Source organism: Primulina tabacum, chromosome 13, assembly GCF_025594145.1.
Source record: "Primulina tabacum isolate GXHZ01 chromosome 13, ASM2559414v2, whole genome shotgun sequence".
Taxonomy (NCBI): Eukaryota; Viridiplantae; Streptophyta; class Magnoliopsida; order Lamiales; family Gesneriaceae; genus Primulina; species Primulina tabacum.
In genome coordinates, this window is record NC_134562.1 from 6,075,922 (window position 1) to 6,095,080 (window position 19,159).

The following is a 19,159-nucleotide window of genomic DNA, read 5'->3' on the forward strand; positions in this document are numbered from 1 at the left end:
CACTGAAGTAATGCTGGCAGAATATAGCAGCCTCCTTAACCAAGTACGCATTGCATATGGAACCCTCTACCCGTGCCTTGTTACGCACCGTATTTTTCAATTTACGTAGATATATTTCAAAGGGATACATCCACCTAAATTGTACAGGACCCATGATGCGTGCTTCATATGGTAAGTGTATGCATAAATGCTCCATCGAGTAGAAAAAACTTGGGGAAATTTTTTTTCTAACTTGCACATTATGATGGGAATTTGTTCAGTTAAACGCATCATATCACTTTGTTTAACATTCCGTGCTGTTAAGTCTGCAAAGAATATACTCAACTCAGTAAGAGCCTCCCAAACATCTCATGGTAATAACTCTTTGAATACAACAGGAATTAGTCGCTGCATGAATACATGACAGTCATGACTCTTCATACCAAACATCCGCAACTTGTTCATGTCTATACAACGCGCCATTTTAGAAACATACCCATCAGAGAATCTAACTTCTTTGAGCAATCTAAAAATCAATTGTCGGGCATGCTTGTCAAGTGTGTAATTTGCTTTCGGATATTTGCCGTCTGTTGTAGATGGATGCAACTCGGTTCTAATACTCATCTGAACAAGATCCGCTCTTGATTTGGCATTATCCTTCGTACGCTCTTGAATATTACAAATCGTATTAAAGACATAGTGGACGACATTTTTCTCAATATGCATGACATCCAAGTTATGTCTTATAAGGTTCGTACTCCAATATGGAAGCTCCCAAAAAATACCCCGTCTTCTCCAACCACATCTCGTCAAGTTATAAATTTCCTTATTGATTGTGTCAGAGCCAATCTTATACGAAGGTCTAAAACCAAACTTGTCCAACTCATTGAGTAATTCATCCCCATGTTTAGTGATAGGAGTCGACTGTAACACTTGTCTACTTCTGAAAAACATTGTCCTATTACGACGCAATGGGTGATCTTCAGGTAAAAACTTCCAATGATTGTCGAAGCATGATGTCTTGCCACTACATGGCAAAGTAAAGGCGTCTGAATCTGACATGCAGTGAGGACATGCTTGTTTTCCAGCAGTGCTCCAACCAGACAACATTGCTTATAAGGGAAATCGCTTATCGTCCACATCACCCGCATATTAAAATTTTATTGTGCGTGAATGTCGTACGTGGGAACACCATTACACCACAAGGATTGAAGCTCAGCAATTAACGGCTGAAGGAATACATCCAATTTGTCTTTGGGGTTACTCGGTCCAGGTGCAATCAGAGATAATAACATGTATTCATCTTTCATACACATCCAAAGTGGTAAATTGTATGGAGTAACAATGATAGGACATGACGAATACTGCTGGCCACTTTGTCCAAACGGTTGAAATCCATCTGTTGATAGTCTTAATCTCACATTTCAGATTTTTGATGAAAAATATGGGTGCAAAGCGTCAAAATGACGCCACGCTACACAATCAGAAGGGTGTGCCATTGTGTCACCGTCAAAATGGTGATCATTATGCTAACGCATATGTGACGCTTGTAGCTTTCGAAGAATACAACCTTTGCAAACGTGGAGTGATCGGAAAATAATACATCAACTTGTATGAAATTCCCTTCTTCTCAGGATTTTGAGATTGACTTCTACTACGTTTGTACCGAGGATGTTCACATATCTTACACTCTGTCAAAACATCGTCAACACCCCAGTATATCATACAATTTGATGGATCGTGTGCTCGACACCTTTGAAGTGCTTTGAACACAATAAATCAATGAGCTGCAATAGCTCGTGTTCTAAGAATGTTTACACCGATCAATTAGATCGCGTTCGGTTACAAATAAAGCGAAAAACACTCGAAGTAATCATTCGTTAAGAAAAACTGATAGATTTTATATTTTGTGCAACTGAATAACTGAAATACGAGAAATAAATTGTAGCTTATATCAGTTCAGTTATGGACAGAACTGAACTGATTAAAACAGTTAAGAACAAAAACAAACAGTTAAACAGAAATACAAAAGATATGTTTATGGATGTTTGGAGACTTCAACTGCTCATACGTCACCCCTTCTACCATATCAGAAGATCCACTAGAAGACTTTGATTTATACAACACCTTGTACAAACCCACTCAGTTTAGGACTTACCTTATTTCCTAAATGAACTCCTAGACTAGACTGAAGGCCGTACCTTCTAGCCAACACTTGTTTAACGTCTGTGTGTCAAAGACTACATACACAAGTTTATTGTCTTTGTGCAAGACTTTATTTGAGTGATGGTGTGTGTGTGAGTGTGTGAGAACTGAACAATGAACACTGTAAGAAAGTGTTCACACACACTGAGGGAAATAAGCTTCTAAACTAAGCTGATATAACTTTGAAGTGTTCCCTCTACTGGGTTAATTGCTTTCTTGTAAGCTGATAAGAAATAAGCGTGCCCTTTTTCTTTGTATCTTCACACACTTCTCTATTTTCACTATCTTCTTGTTGATGGTCTTGGTCTGTATTTATAGCAGCAATGCGACTGTACATCAAGACTCATCAAATGTGATCGTTGCGGTTTGAATGCGTTCCTTAATACCTGTGTATCGAATTTATTGACAAGCATTCAGGAACCTCTCGACTTTAATCTATGCTTAGTACGCACAGCTGGATTCCATAAGATAAGCTTGTCGCGTTCTGAAAACTGATTGATTCCAAACTGATGCTCTGAACTGGTCGTGAACTGGTTTGGTGAAATAAGCTGGCTCGTCAGCTGGACTGATTTCACTGATTCAGTTGAACTGGTCAGTTGGGCTGTTCATCAGTTGAGCTCTTCGTCTGCTGGCCGGGCTTCTGAAGGTCTTCTGCTTAACCACTTATCAACTGATCAACCAATTGAACTGGTCTTTGATACTTCTGTTGTACTGGTTCAGTTCGGGTAATCAGTTGGTACTTTCAGTTTGTTCTTCGAAAGCTTCAGTTTAGGCTTAGGTAACTGATCAGTTCGAAGCCTGATCAGTTTTATCTTCCTGCGCACTTAGATAAATCATTAGAAACAAAATAACAAGTTTTATTATCATCAAAATCAAGATTGCGAACATGAAATGTTCTAACATCACAAAACTTGAACAATTAAAGGGGAAAAAAGTTTCAGTTTGAGGGATAACACATTTAAAATTAATTTTAAAAACTCCCCCTCAGCAACTGAATTAAAAACGGGTTTTCAAAAACAATTTCAGTTCGAGGGTAAGAAAACTCCTCCTCAACAACAGAATTAAAAACTCCTCTTTGAAAAATAATTATCTACGCAAACATTTAGAGATTTTAATCATTCAAGTAGTTTAGGCAAGAAATATTGAAAATGAGTTCAATCACATAGAAACACAACTGGATAAATATGATGTTTATTTAATCAAATAGATCTCCCTTGTATTACACATTTAAGTACATCAACAATTATAAGGGAAATTGCTACTACAATAGCATATTTTAAACAACATCTAATATCAGTTAGTTTATTCATGACAGAACTGGATATACCAACAATTGGTTGCCTTGAGCTTCTTGAAATGCTGCAACGACCTTGAGTCTCTTTGTCAGTAGAACAGCTAGCTGCCATGGACAAGATCTTTGTGCTGCCAAACTGGTCGAGCTGGCTCAAACTGGACTCAACTGATGCTGAACCGCATTGATCATCAACTGATCTGATATGGCAATGAAGCGGTGGTATAATGCAGATGATTCAGTTCCACTTTAATCATCCAACATCTCAACATAGCTGGACTTCGTCTGTTGATCAAAATAATGCAGATGATTCAATTCCACTTTGATCAACAGATGATTCAGTTTCACTTTAATCATCCAACACTTTAAAGTACTTTTAAATAGCTTTTGAAACTATTTCAGAGCAAAATAATTGTAAATAACATTTTAAAAAATATTTTTTAAAAATCAATTTTCAAATGTCCTTCTTAGAACAGCTAGCTCTGATACCAATTGATGGATCGTATGCTCAGCACCTTTGAAGTGCTTTCAACACAATAAATCAATGAGCTGCAATAACTCATGTTCTAAGAATATTTATACCGATGAATTAGATCGAGTTTGGTTACAAACCAAGCGAAAAACACTCGAAGTAATCTTTCGTTAAGAAAAACTGATAGATTTTATATCATGTGCAACTGAATAACTGAAATACGGGAAATCAGTTGTAGCTTATATCAGTTCAGTTATGGACAGAACTGAACTAATATCACCTGAACTGATTAAAACAGTTAAGAACAAAAACAAGCAGTTAAACAGAACAGAAATACACAAGATATGTTTATGGATGGAGACTTCAACTGCTAATACGTCACCCTTTCTACCAACTCGGGCAGGATCCACTAGAAGACTTTGATTTATACAACACCTTGTATAAACCCACTCAGCTTAGGACTTACCCTACTGCCTAACTGAACTCCTAGACTAGACTGAAGGCAACACCTTCCAGCCAACACTTGTTTAACGTCTGTATGTCAAAGACTACATACACAAATTTATTGTCTTTGTGGAAAACTGTATTTGAGTTGTGGTGTGAGTGTGAGTGTGTGAGAACTGAACAATGAAAACTGTAAGAAAGTGTTCACACACACTGAGGGAAATAAGCTTCTAAACTAACTTGATATAACTTTGAAGTGTTCCCTCTACTGGGCTGATTTCTTCCTTGTAAGCTGATAAGCAATAAGCGTGCCCTTTTTCTTTGTATCTTCACACACTTCTCTATTTTCACTATCTTTTTGTTGATGGTCTTGATCTGTATTTATAGCAGCAATGCGACTGTATATCAAGACTCATCAAATTCGATCGTTGCAGTTTGGATGATTTCCTTGATACTTGTGTACCGACTTTACTGACAAGCATTCAAGAACCTCTTTGCTACAAAGTCTATTATGTGCTATTCATGGTACATATGCTTTACTTAGTACGCACAGCTGGATTCCATAAGATAATCTTGTCGAGTTCTGCAAACTGATTTATTCCAAACTGATGCTTTGAATTGGTCAGTGGAACTGGTCGTGAACTGGTTTGGTGAAATCAGTTCAGTTGAACTGGTCAGTTGGACTGTTCATCAGTTGAGCTCTTCGTCAGTTGGTCGGGCTTTTGAAGATATTCTGCTGAACCACTTATCAACTGATCAATCAGTTCATGAACTGATCTTTGATACTTCAGTTGTACTGGTTCATTTTGGGTAATCAGTTGGCACTTTCAGTTTGTTCTTCGAAAGCTTCAGTTTAGGCCTGGTAACTGATCAGTTCGAAGATTAGTTTCAGCTTCCTGTGCACTTAAGTAAATCATTAGAAACAAAATAACAAGTTTTGTTATCATCAAAATCAAGATTGCGAACATGAAAATTTCCAATACAATTATTCTTGCATGCATCAATCTTCTCAACAGGAAGCCCTATATATTTGATAAGTTTCTTGGTCACGTAAAAACTCTAAGGGACGTAGTTATCAGACGGACATAACTCTGACATGAGTTGACACATGTCATTGTAATTGCACTCGGACATGTTGTGTTCATGTTTTATCTTCAATAACCTAGCGAGCACAGACAACACAGAATGACCGTGTGGATTTCCATCCCAAATTTTTTTCTCGGCTGATTTAATGCTTTCATACAATGATTTAATATAACTGTTTGGAATTTCAGGAACTTCGGAAACAGTATTTATTGTAGGATTTTTTCACCAAAATTCTCATTCTCATTTTCAGGGTTCTCTTCAAAGTTAACATTTTCTTCAATAGTATCAAAAAATCCGGAAATGTAGTTTGAGGCAAATCATTGTAATTTGCGTCGGTTTTTGAGAAAATCGTTGCCGATCTAAATCGGCGACGCTTTTATGAACCGTCGTTGATTAGCATCGGGTTTTCACAAAACAGTTGCTGATTTTTTAATCCGTCCCTAAAATTGGCGACGGCGACGGTTTAAACCAAAACCGTCGCAAAATTTTAAAAACCGTTGCTAACACTTATTTTTTTTGTAGTGTACATTTGGACACGAGAAAACCGATAAACCAACAACGACCTCATTGTATCATAATATATTTAATATATTTATTTTAAAAAACGCAGCAGCGGTCCATATATCACTTATGGAATGCAAGGAATAAATGTTTGTTTCCTCAAGAGAAACAATGCATTGAAGAAATTTTTCGGAAAATACAATTTTTTTGTGTCTGTCGAGCAAAGAACTGGCAGTGTGTAGCTGATGCTCTAATTTTATGAATGTGTTAGAAGGATTTGATTTCTTGATTCTCTGGATATGTCCTGTGTATTTGTAGTTTGATTTGATTCAATTCCAACTTTATCACTCATCAATGTTTCGAGTATAACTCTTTCGTGCAAAATCCAAATCAGTGATGAACAGAAGAACACTTTTTCGAAGAAGTTTTTAATAATATGGAATACAACTACAAAAAATAATAATTTAATTGTCAGTTTGAATTGGTAGGATCAGTGTTCTAAAAAATCTACTTAAGCTTGAAGCTCGACAAAAACGCCTCGCTTCGGAGAAAAGCGGTCAAACTACAGTTTGACTGAATTAAGCTTAATTAAGGCGCACGCTTAAACACAATTCATCGCATTTGTTTATTTATTTTATTTCTGAGGTATTTTTTATTTTAAAATAATAAATTAAGTTTATAAATTAGATATTTATTTTTAAATTTTAATTATGATTAAACGTGTCTGACAATGATTTGACAAATATTTAGCATTTTTTAATGTGTTCTAGTTGCAAAAACAAATAAAAATTGTAATTTTGAGATTTTTATGTTTTTATAAATATGAGAATTAATGTATTAGGCTTAAATTTATCATATTTATGTATTATTTTTATCTATTTATTGGTTTGAGATAATTACAATTACAATAAAAATAAAAAACTATTTTTTCACACTTAAGCTCATGTTAATCTCGTTTAAGCTTGAAAAGCTTGGAGCTCGATACGCGGACGTCGGGACGCCTCACGTTTTTTAAATCTTGGGTAGGATAATTATATTTAATAAGAAAATCACTCAACATGTTTTCTTTATTATATTTATTATTATTTTATAGTTTTACTGACGTGCAGGCCTGTAAAATGATTTCAGGCCATAATTATAGATGCCCAAGGTTTTTCTTAAATAAATGCAAGTGGTGTTCCATTACAATCATATTTTTCTTTAAATTTTATTACTTTAGGCGAATTGAACATACCAAGGGCCCTATACGGTAGTCGATAGTCAACTTTTATTGGAATCCAAAGTTTTTTTCATACTTGTATCCATGATATAGAATTGAAATTAGCTTTATTTTTATTTTTTTTTGTAAAAAAAAGTACCAAAATGATTATATTTTCGACACTTGCATTTCGACCCATGATTTCTAGCGCATTCCAAAATGTTTAGAAGATTTTAATTAAAATTTTGGTTTATTAATTTATGTTATATAATTCGTCTATATCAAAAGAATAATGTTAAGTTAACTACCAAGAACCTAAATCGAATCAAATATACAAGAGTGGGTCTCATGTGAGACCGTCTCACGGATCTTAATCTGTGAGACGGGTCAACCTTACCGATATTCACAATAAAAAGTAATATTTTTACCATAAAAAGTAATACTTTTTCATGGATGTCCCAAATAAGAGACCCGTCTCACAAAATACGATCCGTGAAACCATCGCACACAAGTTTTTGCCAATATACAAAAATTGGATTGGAATCCAGTGAATTAAGATTATATCTTAACTAATTAGATGATCCAAAGTCGATTTAAACCAATTTCAAAGACTATATATATTTACAATTTTTGACTGAAAACTTGGATGAAAAAGCACTTGGGCACTCTTCGATCATACTCACCTGTGAATTAATTCTCGCTTGTTCCTTACAAGTAAGGGATATCTTTGGCCCCATAATGTTTTGAATATTTGATAGATCCCATATAAATGTCAATCTCAATCAGATTATCTTCCTGATCGCCCGCTAATTCACCGGTATCAGCCATGAAACCGGATGCGTTGCGCTCTTGAAATCTCTCTTTTGCAGATAACTTGAAGTTAAGATTTAGCTTAGGATCAGCTTCCTCCTGCGGAGAAACAAATTGGCCACTTGGTATTGCTATTTCAATCAAGCTTTCTTCATCGGATATCGAACCCTCCAAGAAATATTCAGCTTGCTTATGTTCCATGTCGCGTAGACCCTCGATATCAGAATAATCATCTTCATGGCCTGATTCAGAACTTGAGTGTTCATCTATGCTTTCACATTCTGAGTCTGAATCATGCGATCTGATCGACGAACCTTTTCGGTTTTCTTCTTCTTTTGGTCCTCGCACGAGCATTTCTTTTTCGTTTTGGACCTTTGAGGATATAAACGTGGTTTTGATGTCTTCAAGGGCAGGTGGATGCTTTTCTTGAGGTAAAGAACAATAACTAGATTTTGAAGCTGCTGTTTCTTGCTGTGATGTTTCATTCGAGATTATCTGCTTTTGTTCGGATAATTTGAAGAAAACAAGCAGCGTCGAAAACATGATCAAAAGTGCAGATAATGACAGGGAAAAGTTAGTATATACCGCAAATATAACAATAAGAAGAGGTATCAAAGACTTGGAGGTCCAGAAAAAACACAGCAAACGGGCCATTTGACTTGGTTATGTGAATCTTGGTGAAGTTAAAGGAGAAAGGCAGTGATTTGTCTTTTTGTTTTTAAATAAAATTGGTAACAAACTGTAAAAGGGTTTGCAAGCAGAGGAGTAGTAATGATTTAATTATAGAATGGATTAGCAGATAAAAGGGAAAGGAAAATTAGGGAAAATTATGATTTTAGTAATGTAATTTGGTCTTTTTTGATTTTATTCCAATAATTTGTTAATATTTGGTTTCCATCCGATAACTTAGATTTTTTTTTTCTGGTTTTGGTCCTTTTTTTTTTTTTTTTTCCAAAAACCGATAAACTCATATTACACACATCAAAATAAATCTAAACAAAAACAAAGTGGAAAAATAAAAAAAAGTTACACCCAATATTTCAAAATGAAAGGAAAAATTTTTGTCTATCCCTTTCCTTTTGCTTAGATAGATTTTAATGTGTATAATATATGTTTTGTTCTTGCTATATGAGTCATGTAGGAGAATATCAGATCCAAATAAGCAATATTTGATAGATTTAATGGATTCGAGTGAAAAAATGATCAAAGCCAAAACAAATTCAAGTTAGTTGATGAAAAAAAATTAATAAGTTACATGACTAAAATAAAAAAACAGGTCCACTTATAAGACTAAAATTGCAATTTTCTCGGAAAAGTAAAAGAGGAATTATTTATTATAAAGAAAGAGTGAAAAGATTTATGGTTAAAATGTGATTAAAAAATTGGACGAGCATGTTATACAATGGAACTAACATATCTCAACAATGATATGATATTGTTCGTTTTGCCCATAAACTCTCATGGATTTTTTTTAGACTTCCCTCAAAAGACCTCATAGAAAGAGATATATATTCCATCTTATAAACACATGATCATCCCTATGTATTTCAAATATGAGACTTTGATTGTATTGTCGAAAATCCTCTCCTCGAACAAAGGATCAATATTATTCTCAGGGCATGGGCTTCCACTCAAGCACATCCATCCATCCTCTCCAATTATAAAATCATGCACTCCAATTGATATCAATTCTCTCCACTGCGTTGAGAACGAACATCTTACGTGAAATACTTGAAGTGCCAACTACCTCAAGACATCATCACATTACTGAGAGCTCCCACCTCATTCGTTTAAGTCTCTAATGATTCTCCCATGTGGTTAGATCTAGATTGTGAGGGCTCAGAATTTTAAAGCGCAAAACATCTCAAATGTACTCAATTCAGCTTATTGAAGCCCGAGGTGATGCAAGCTCATGAAGATCTAAGTGAGACAACTCGAGGGTGAAACCCCAGTTCATGGATCCTAATATCTAGCTCAAATAAGCTCATTTATATTGTCCTAAAATAACAATATAATGCATCCAAGGGATGAGCTAGGAGTTGGACATCTTCATGGTGTAAAATATAAGTTTTTAGTAAACTAAAGTCAGCTTTGAAGTGGTTGAGCAATTTGACCATGGAGGTTGTTGGGCTCCAGGTTTTCGACCATATATGGGCCTTTATATGCCATTTTGCAGCTTATAAATGCCACTCATGGCCTAGACAATTCACACTCCAAACAAGCCTCCACAAACCGACCAAAAATTCGTCCCTTTTGTGCGAGAAAATTTGGCAGTGATAAACGAGGTAAATAAAGAAACTACCCCAAGGCTAGAAGATATTCTGTTCATACAGAGTTTTCGGATATCTTCCCCAAGGAACTGCCTTGCACAATTCCTTACCGCGAAGTGGATTTCAAAATTAATTTGATCCCTGATGCTACACCAATCTCAAAAGCACCATACCAAATGGATCCAGCAGAGCTAAGGGAGTCAAAAGATCAACTCCAAAAGTTGTTGGACAAAAAGAAAATCTGACCTAGTGCATCTCCGTGGGGAGTCCCATTATTATTTGTGAAAAAGAAATACTGGAGTATGAGACTATGTATCGCCTGTAGATAGTTGAATAAGATCACTATTTAAAAAACTTTCATCTACCTAGAATAGATGACATTTTCGATAGGATCCAAGGTTTTTTCAAAGTTCGATCTAAGTTCAGGATACCACCAAATGAAGGTCAAGGCAGAGAATATTCCTAAAACAGCCTTTAGGAAAAGATACGGAAACTATGAGTTCACGGTAATGCCATTTGGTTTGACTAATGATCTAGCAGCATTAATGGATCTCATGAATAGAGTTTTCAAGCATACCTCGACATGTTTGTGATAGTATTTATAAATGATATTCCTTGTGTACTCACCAAATGGGGAAGATCATAAGGAACATCTTCAGCTCACTCTACAGACGCTCAGAGAAAAAGAACTACACACCAAATTCAAGAAGTGTGAATTTTGGCCAAAAAACATCGCTTTCTTGGGTCACATAATATTAGAAAAGAGCATATCAGTGGATCCCAAGAAAGTAGAAGCAGTCATTGACTGGCCTAGACAAAAAAGGTAAACGAAGTCCGAAGTTTTATGGGTTTAGCTTGCTATTATAGGAAATTTGTTGAAGGATTTCCTTCAATTGTCATTAATCCTACTAAACTCACACAGAAAACTCCAAATTTAATTGGAATGAAGGGTGTGAGAAAAGTTTCAAAATCATGAAATAGAAACTCGCTTCTACCCTAGTATTGGTACCCCCCGATGAAGGCAAGAATTCTTGATTTACAGTGTTGTGTCTAAGGGAGGGTTGGGATGTGTGCTCGTGCAAGAAGGACAATTAATTGCTTACACGCCAAGACATTTAAAATATTATGAGCAAAATTATCCAACACATGATCTACAATTGCGTTAAAAATCTGGAGGCACTATCTGTATGGTGCTAAATTCGAGATATTCACCGATCAGCAAAGCCATAAATACTTATTCACACAAAAAGAATTGAACATGAGATAGAGATGGTCAATTAAACTCTTGAAGGATTGTGACTTAACCATCAGTTATCATCCGAGGAAGGCAAAGAAGGTTGCCGATGCGCTAAGTCGAAAGGACATGGGGATAATAAATTTAGCCTCCCTTTCAGCCCAACCATGCCTTCAAGAATCAATCAAACTAAAATAAAACTTAGATTTATACTTGACAAATACTAAGAAACAACTCTAAGTAGGGAAATCACGAGAATTTCAAATTGATGAGAAGGCTGTTCTATGGATGAAAGGGCATTTGTGTGTACCAAAAATCGATGGAATTTGACAAGAATTGATGTCCGAGGCACACAAGTCAAAATTTTTAGTCTACCCCGGAAGCACCAAGATGTATTGAGATTTGAAAAAAAAAAATACTGGTGGAATGAAATGATGAAAGATATAGCTGACTTTGTCTCTAGGTTCCAAATCTTTCAACATGTCAAAGCCGAACATTAGCGACTGAAGAAATTCTGCAGCCATTAGAAATACCAAAATGGAAGTGGGAGCACATTTCCATGGACTTTATAGTAGGATTATAAAAATCAAGGCAAATTCATGATGAGATATGGGTAATCGTTGATAGATTAACCAAATCTACACATTTCCTAGAGGTTCAAATGAACTAGAATCTAGATAAACTAGCCACCATATACATGGACAAAATAGTAAGATTACACGGTGTTCCGACAAGTATATTATCCAACAGATACCCAAGATTTGTGTCCCGATTCTGAATGAGTTTCTAAGAAGCCATGAGAATTAAAGTCACTCTCACCACAACTTACCACCCATAAACGGATGGTCAAACTAAGAGGACAATATAAACACTTGAAAACAAGTTGAGGGCGTGTGCCCTAGACTTCAGTTGAAATTGGAGTAAACATCTACCTCTAATTGAGTTTGCTTATAATAACATCTATCACAGAAGTATCGAAATGACTCTTTATGAAACCCTTTGTGGACGAAAGTGTAGATCACCCCTATACTGGGATGAAATCGGGGAGAAAGCTATCACGAGATCTGAAATTTTCCAAGTAACTGTTGATAAAGTAGCTATCATCAGGGATAAACTCAAGGCAGCACAAGATCGACAAAAGAGTTGGGCTAATTTGAAAAGAAGACTGTTAGAGTTCGAAGTCGTTGAAAAACATATGTGAAAGTATCACGTATGAAATGAGTGATCCGATTTAGCAAATCCAAAAAAATAAATCCAAGATATGTCGAGGCCTTCGAGATTCTTGGAAAATTTGGAACCTTAGCTTATCGACTATCCTTGTCACCAGTAATATAAAAAATTCACAACGTCTTCCAATTTCACAACTAAGAATATAGCTTCCTGACCCAAACTATATTCTTGAAGTCACACTATTTCTAATAGAAGGAAACCTGAACGAAGAACTAAAATACAAATAAGTCTATATCTGTATATTGGATACCAAATACCAAGTTCTTCTTTTATCTCGTCTTCTTTCTTCTTCATGCCTTTTATCTCCTCTTCTTTTTGTTTATGTAAGGTCGATCCTTTTTTTTTTTTATGATAGAACACATTTTTTTTTTACTTATTTTTACTCAAGAATATCTTTCAACTTCTTGAATTTCTTCAAATATTCAATATCTTGATCTACAATTTCTTCCATCATCTTCAATATATAAAAATCAATATACTTGAATGCTCCACCAATAATTTGTTTGTTTATCAATGTGAGGATCGTATCATTCTTTAAAAAGATTTGTCCTCAAATCTTGTAATGTTGAAACGTTTACTACTCGTTTTCTTTAAAATATACTAGAATTTTTTTCCATTTCCTCAAGCTTCGGCGGTTAAAAAACTTATGCATATATAAATATACTTTTCACCATTTAAGAAAACTCATCAACTAATTATTTGAAAATAAAAAACACAGTGCAATACATAAAATCGTAAATCGTCCAACCAAAACCTAAAAATAGATTTGTTCTAAAATAGTATAAACTCTTAAATCCTCTCAAAACATAAAAGTCATAAAATCTTTAAAGTACTATAAAGTCATCATAATGCGGAAAAACTAGCAATGATCCTCGGGTTCTGTGCATCATCAGTCCAGTCAGTTCAACCATCAAGTCCTCTAATATTCTCATAAACATCCTCACCTGCATCATACACACCTAGTGAATCTAATGACTCAGCAAACTCTAACCATGATAGCAAGTAATACGTACACATTAACATGCAACAATATAAATAATTTTAATAAAATAGCTTTTCATGAATATGCATAAATTTTAAACCTTTCTTTCATCATATACCTTTCCTTTCATCGTATACATATATGTTTCCCTTTTATTGAATTTAGATCATTAATTGTGACTTTCGTATCAGCTGTTGGTCGATTGATCAATCTTACGTATTACCATGGTACTAGACGGCGGGGACATCAGCGACACTCTCACCCGTCAACTGAGCCTTGGCCTTACATGTTATCATATCCTTTCGTATTCGTATTCATATTAGTCACAGTCAAATCACCTCCTTCAAAACCTTTCATCATATCCATCACTTATAAAAATTCATGCATATATATCATTTTTCTTTTAAACCAAGTATGCAACACATCTTTTAACTTTATCGTTTTTCATCAGGAAATCCCATAACCTTTTAAAATAAACATTTTAGAATTCATTACAGCATTCAGGGCACTGCCAGGATGTCTAACAATTTTCAGGTGTAAAATGACCGTTTTCCCCCCTGAAACCCTAACTTTCCCAATTTACTCTTGGACATTAAAACGACGACCCGAATCCATCCAAACTTACCATAACACCTTAAAATACACCCATAAACATTTCTTAAATGTAAACTTAAGCTCCTCAACTAATTTCGTCCTTTTTTTTAAAACTTGAACCGAAGTTCCGGTTTTAACCCGAATCGACTCGAAACTTAACCAAACTTTAACTATAGCTTACTAACACCTAATCCTTTTTCATCCCAAATCAAGCCAATTAAAACCCATAGAATAGCCTAGGAACCCAATGAAAATTTATGTACCTTTCAATCAAATCCTAGCCCTAAGCCAACTCCAAATCCTTCGAACTTAGACCCTAACCGAGTGGACCAGACCCTGACCAACCCTCCTAGGACCTAGACCGAACCCCTTAGGACTAGCCTCTACAGCCCATGCACGAGAACATGCACCGCCTGCTCATGCCCCTCACGCGCATGCTAGATTGGGTCCTAGCTGTGCGCCTCCCCTTCCTGGACCATCCCGCCATCCTTGGACCACCATGACTCATGGCTAGGACCCTCACGAGACCATCCCCTTCCCTGGCCAGCCCTTGCACAGCCTCCTTCCTATTTTCTTACCAAAAGTCGAGCCTTAGCCCTCATGATCCTAATTTTCGTTCAGCCTTTTACCCTTCATGTCTAGCCCTTAGCCATACCTTTATGGACCCTTAAACCTATTGAAAAACGTCTCTTCTTAATGGCCCTACCATGGCAGCCCATTTGTGGTTCTATACCGTGAATTTAAAAGCATGAAAATCAAAGTTTGATTATGTATTGCCATAAAAATGAAAATATAAGAAGGATTTGTTTAGGAAAATTTTCAAAAATATTAGCCGAGTTCCCAAAAAATTTTTATTTTCATCAAAAATCGATTATCGGTTTAAAATATGAGTCGGCGTGTAAAAACACCTCAAAAGACCCTATTTTCGAAAATAACATATTAAATAATTAACAATATTCATTTAATAAAAATATTTCTTTTTTAGGTCCCCGATCTCCGTTATTCGATCGCATCTCGAATAATTCTAAAAAAAACAGTTTTATGCATTCTAGTAGCAAACTATATTTTTAACATGTAACCATGACTACCACATTTAATCAATGTAATTAAAATGATTTAATTAAAATGTAGTATAAGAAATAATGTCAATCACGATTGGATATCCAAGGAACTCATCTTCAAAAATTTCAAATTCCTCTTCATGCTCTTTATTGTTTGAATCTTGTCCAATCATATTTTCTTATTCTTCTTCTTCTTCTTCAATTTTTTTATCTTGCTTTCTTTGTTATTCATGTCTTTTATCTTTTTTTTTTTTGTAAGCTCGATCTTTTTTTTAGGATCAAATGCCTTTTTTTTTACTTTTTTTACACTCAAGAATATTTGAGAATCGCAAGATTCAGGAACAAAGGAAAAAGATAAACAACAACAAAAATCTTGTGACACAAGAAACAACGATAGAAAAAAGATGGACAACGCAAATTGAAAATAAATAAGATACCTACTTGAATTAAAGCGAACTTAAGCTTTGATACCAACTGATATGATTCTTGTAAGCACTGGAAACACAGAAACGAGTATATTAAACATGTGTCATCGATTCCACAAACAACAAGAATTCACGCGGAAACGTCCCTATCTTCTTTGACTCGAGCTTCAAATTTCCACCTCTAAACTATATGGTTTAGAAACAGAAATATCTAAGAAACAAATAATTGTAATCAATTGAACCTCCAAGGAACTTGTCATTGGCAACCCAATTGAAGAACAATTGACAAACGCTACAAAGTTTAAAAATTTGATAAGTTTGATTATTTTGTTTAAAAAAACACACGCAAATGTGCAAACAAATTCTGAAAAAACTCAAATAATAATCGTCAATTTTTTTCCCTAGGTCTAATGCAATGAAATATTTATAGACAACTAAATCTACTGAAATTAGGAAACTTTGTAAATAAGGAAATCTATTAACCAGGAATCTTTCTAGCTTGCAACAAAAGAAATCTAAATATATATGATCTAAAATTCGAAATTAATTAATAAATACTGAAAATATAGACTTTAAAATTTGAAAATTATAACCTAAAATTTTAGATATCTAATTAACTAACATTGACCAATAAAAAAATAATTTAAACTTCCAAGCATAATCTTTCAACTTCTTGAATTTCTTCAAATTTTCAGTATCTTGATCTTCAATTTATTTCATCATCTTCAATATATAAAAATCAAGGTACTTGAATGCTCCACCATTAATTTTCTTGTTTATCAATATGAGTATCACGTCACTAAGTACTAAAATGGCGCACCATTCGATATATGAAAATACAACGGTCTAATCATAACGAATGGGATGCAACATGGAAGTAGAGGAGAAGATGCACACCCGGTGCCCCTACCTTTTTGAATATCAAGAAAACCCAATTTTTAGGACGAAACTGTTGGATAAATTTGTTGCTTAATAAATGAAAATTAAGTAAATTAATCAATATGTTTGATTGGAAAAATTCGAAACGAAGAACGATGCATAATGAACGAATATTAAGTTCGGTGGTTCTGAAATAAACTCGAAACGAGTTCATCGAATGTTGAATGAACTTCAAACGAGTAGTCGGAACATGTAAGGGACGGAAAAAGAATTGATTGAAAAATAAAAATAAAAATTTGTGCGCGTGAACAGTAACTGGCGCGCGGCCGCGCGCAGAACAGCGCACGACCGCGCCTGCCGAGGGCAGGAGCTGGCGCGCGGCAGCGCGCGGTTCTGCCCGCAGGTGTGCGCTAGCGCCTGCCGAGACAGAGGCTGGCGCGCGGCTGTGCTGGTCTAGGCGCAGCCGCGCGCGCCTGCCGAGCGCGCTCCGCAGGCGCCTGCCGAGCGCGCTCCGCAGGCGCCTGCCGAGCGCTCTCCGCAGGAGCGGCCGAGCGCTCTCGGCAGGAGCTGCCGAGCGCTGCCGAGAGCGCTCGGTAGCTCGGGCGGAGCGCGCACAGATGCGCACCAGACGCGTCCCTTCGGATTTTTCTGACTTTTTCTGACATTTTTTCATTTCTTTGGCATTGTTTGATGGTTGTGATCAGTTACAATGGCCAAGGGACACCCCATGAATGAAACATCATGTCTTTCTACATAAAAACCATAAAATGTTGATTTATTTGAAAATCAAAAACACATTCAAACTCATACAAGCATTAGCATATTCTCCTTCTTCCTTTCTTCAACAAGAGAGAGTTCATCCATTTCCTTGTGATAGAACTTGAATATTTGAGTGCTCATTATTCAAGTGTTGTAGTTGTATATTGGGAGAAGATTGCCACAAACTCTAGCACATTGTGAGGGCAAATTCTTCTTAAGGACAAAGTGTTCAACACTTGCCTCTACAAGCCATATTTCATTGTTTTCTTCTTGTTTTCCCTCAAGTTTTTAATACCCCAAACAACAATCTTAAGAAGAATTTTGGATCATTTGCAAGAAGAATCTCAATGGCATCAACATCTACAACAACACATGCAACTGTTGCACATGGAGAGAAACCAGAAAAGTTTTCGGGTGACGATTTCAAAAGATGGCAACAAAAGATGCTTTTCTATCTCACTACCTTGAGTTTGTCAAGGTTCTGGAAGGAGGATCCTCCCACCGTTGCTGAAAACGAGACAGACACCAACATGAGGGCCGCTTTGGATGCTTGGAACCAAAGTGATTTCTTGTGCAAGAACTACATCCTCAATGAACTTGACAATGCATTGTACAATGTGTATTGTCAAGTCAAGACCGCCAAGGAAGTTTGGGAAATGCTTGATAAGAAATACAGAGCGGAGGATGCAGGTTTGAAGAAGTTTATTGTTGGGAGATTTCTGGACTACAAGATGGTGGACTCAAAGTCCAGTGATGAGTCAAGTGCAAGAATTACAACTTATCTTACACGAGATTCATGCGGAAGGAATGAGTCTAAGCGAGTCCTTCCAAGTTGCTGCGTTGATCGAGAAACTCCCTCCGTTGTGGAAGGATTTCAAGAACTATTTGAAGCACAAAAGAAAGGAGATGGTATTGGAGGATCTCATTGTGATATTGAGGATAGAAGAAGACAACAAGAGCACCGAGGCCAAGGCAAGTAAGATGGCAGCAAGGGTAAACATTGTTGAATCAAGTATCAAAGGGAAGAAGAGGAAGTTGAGAAGCAACCACAACAAGGCCAACAACCACCAAATAAGAAGAAATTCAAAGGCACTTGTTATAACTGCGGAAAACCAAATCACATGGCTAAGGATTGTAGGAAGCCAAGGAAAGGAAATCCTCAAGCCAACGTAGTACAAGAAAGGTCGGTACCATTTGATTTTTCTGCACTTGATTTGTCTGCAGTTATTTTGGAAGCAAATTTGGTGGAAAACCCAAATGAATGGTGGGTTGATACGGGAGCAACTCGACACATATGCTCCAACAAGGGGATGTTCTCCACATACACTCCATCGGTCGGGAGAATACTATACATGGGGAACTCCACTACATCTGAAGTAGTGGGCACCGGAAATGTTGTATTGAAGATGACATCGGGTTTGGAAGTAACCCTTGTTGATGCTCTTCATGTACCGGACATAAGAAAGAACCTCGTGTCGGGGTCTTTGTAGGTCAAACACGGGTTTAGACTAGTATTTGAGTCTAACAAAGTTGTATTGACCAAGAGTGGTCATTTTATTGGAAAAGGATATCTCGATGACAACCTTTTCAAGTTGAATGTAATGGCTATACGCCAAAATGTTGTTGAAAGTAATAAAGACAAAAGTTCTATTTACTTGCTTGAGTGTTCTCATTTATGGCATGTTCGTTTAGGACACGTAAATTTTAATACCTTGCAACGTTTAATGAAACTTGAATTA

At 36.0% G+C, this 19,159-nt stretch overlaps 1 protein-coding gene across 1 annotated transcript; it reads left to right on the forward strand.

The window, feature by feature from the left end:
- The first annotated feature begins 17,767 nt into the window (after window positions 1–17,767).
- Window positions 17,768–18,910, forward strand: LOC142521814 (uncharacterized). Its single transcript, XM_075624993.1, has 2 exons — window positions 17,768–18,392; window positions 18,645–18,910. The coding sequence occupies exons 1-2, from the start codon at window positions 17,768–17,770 to the stop codon at window positions 18,908–18,910; spliced, it is 891 nt and encodes a 296-aa protein (XP_075481108.1).
- The last annotated feature ends 249 nt before the right edge of the window (window positions 18,911–19,159 follow it).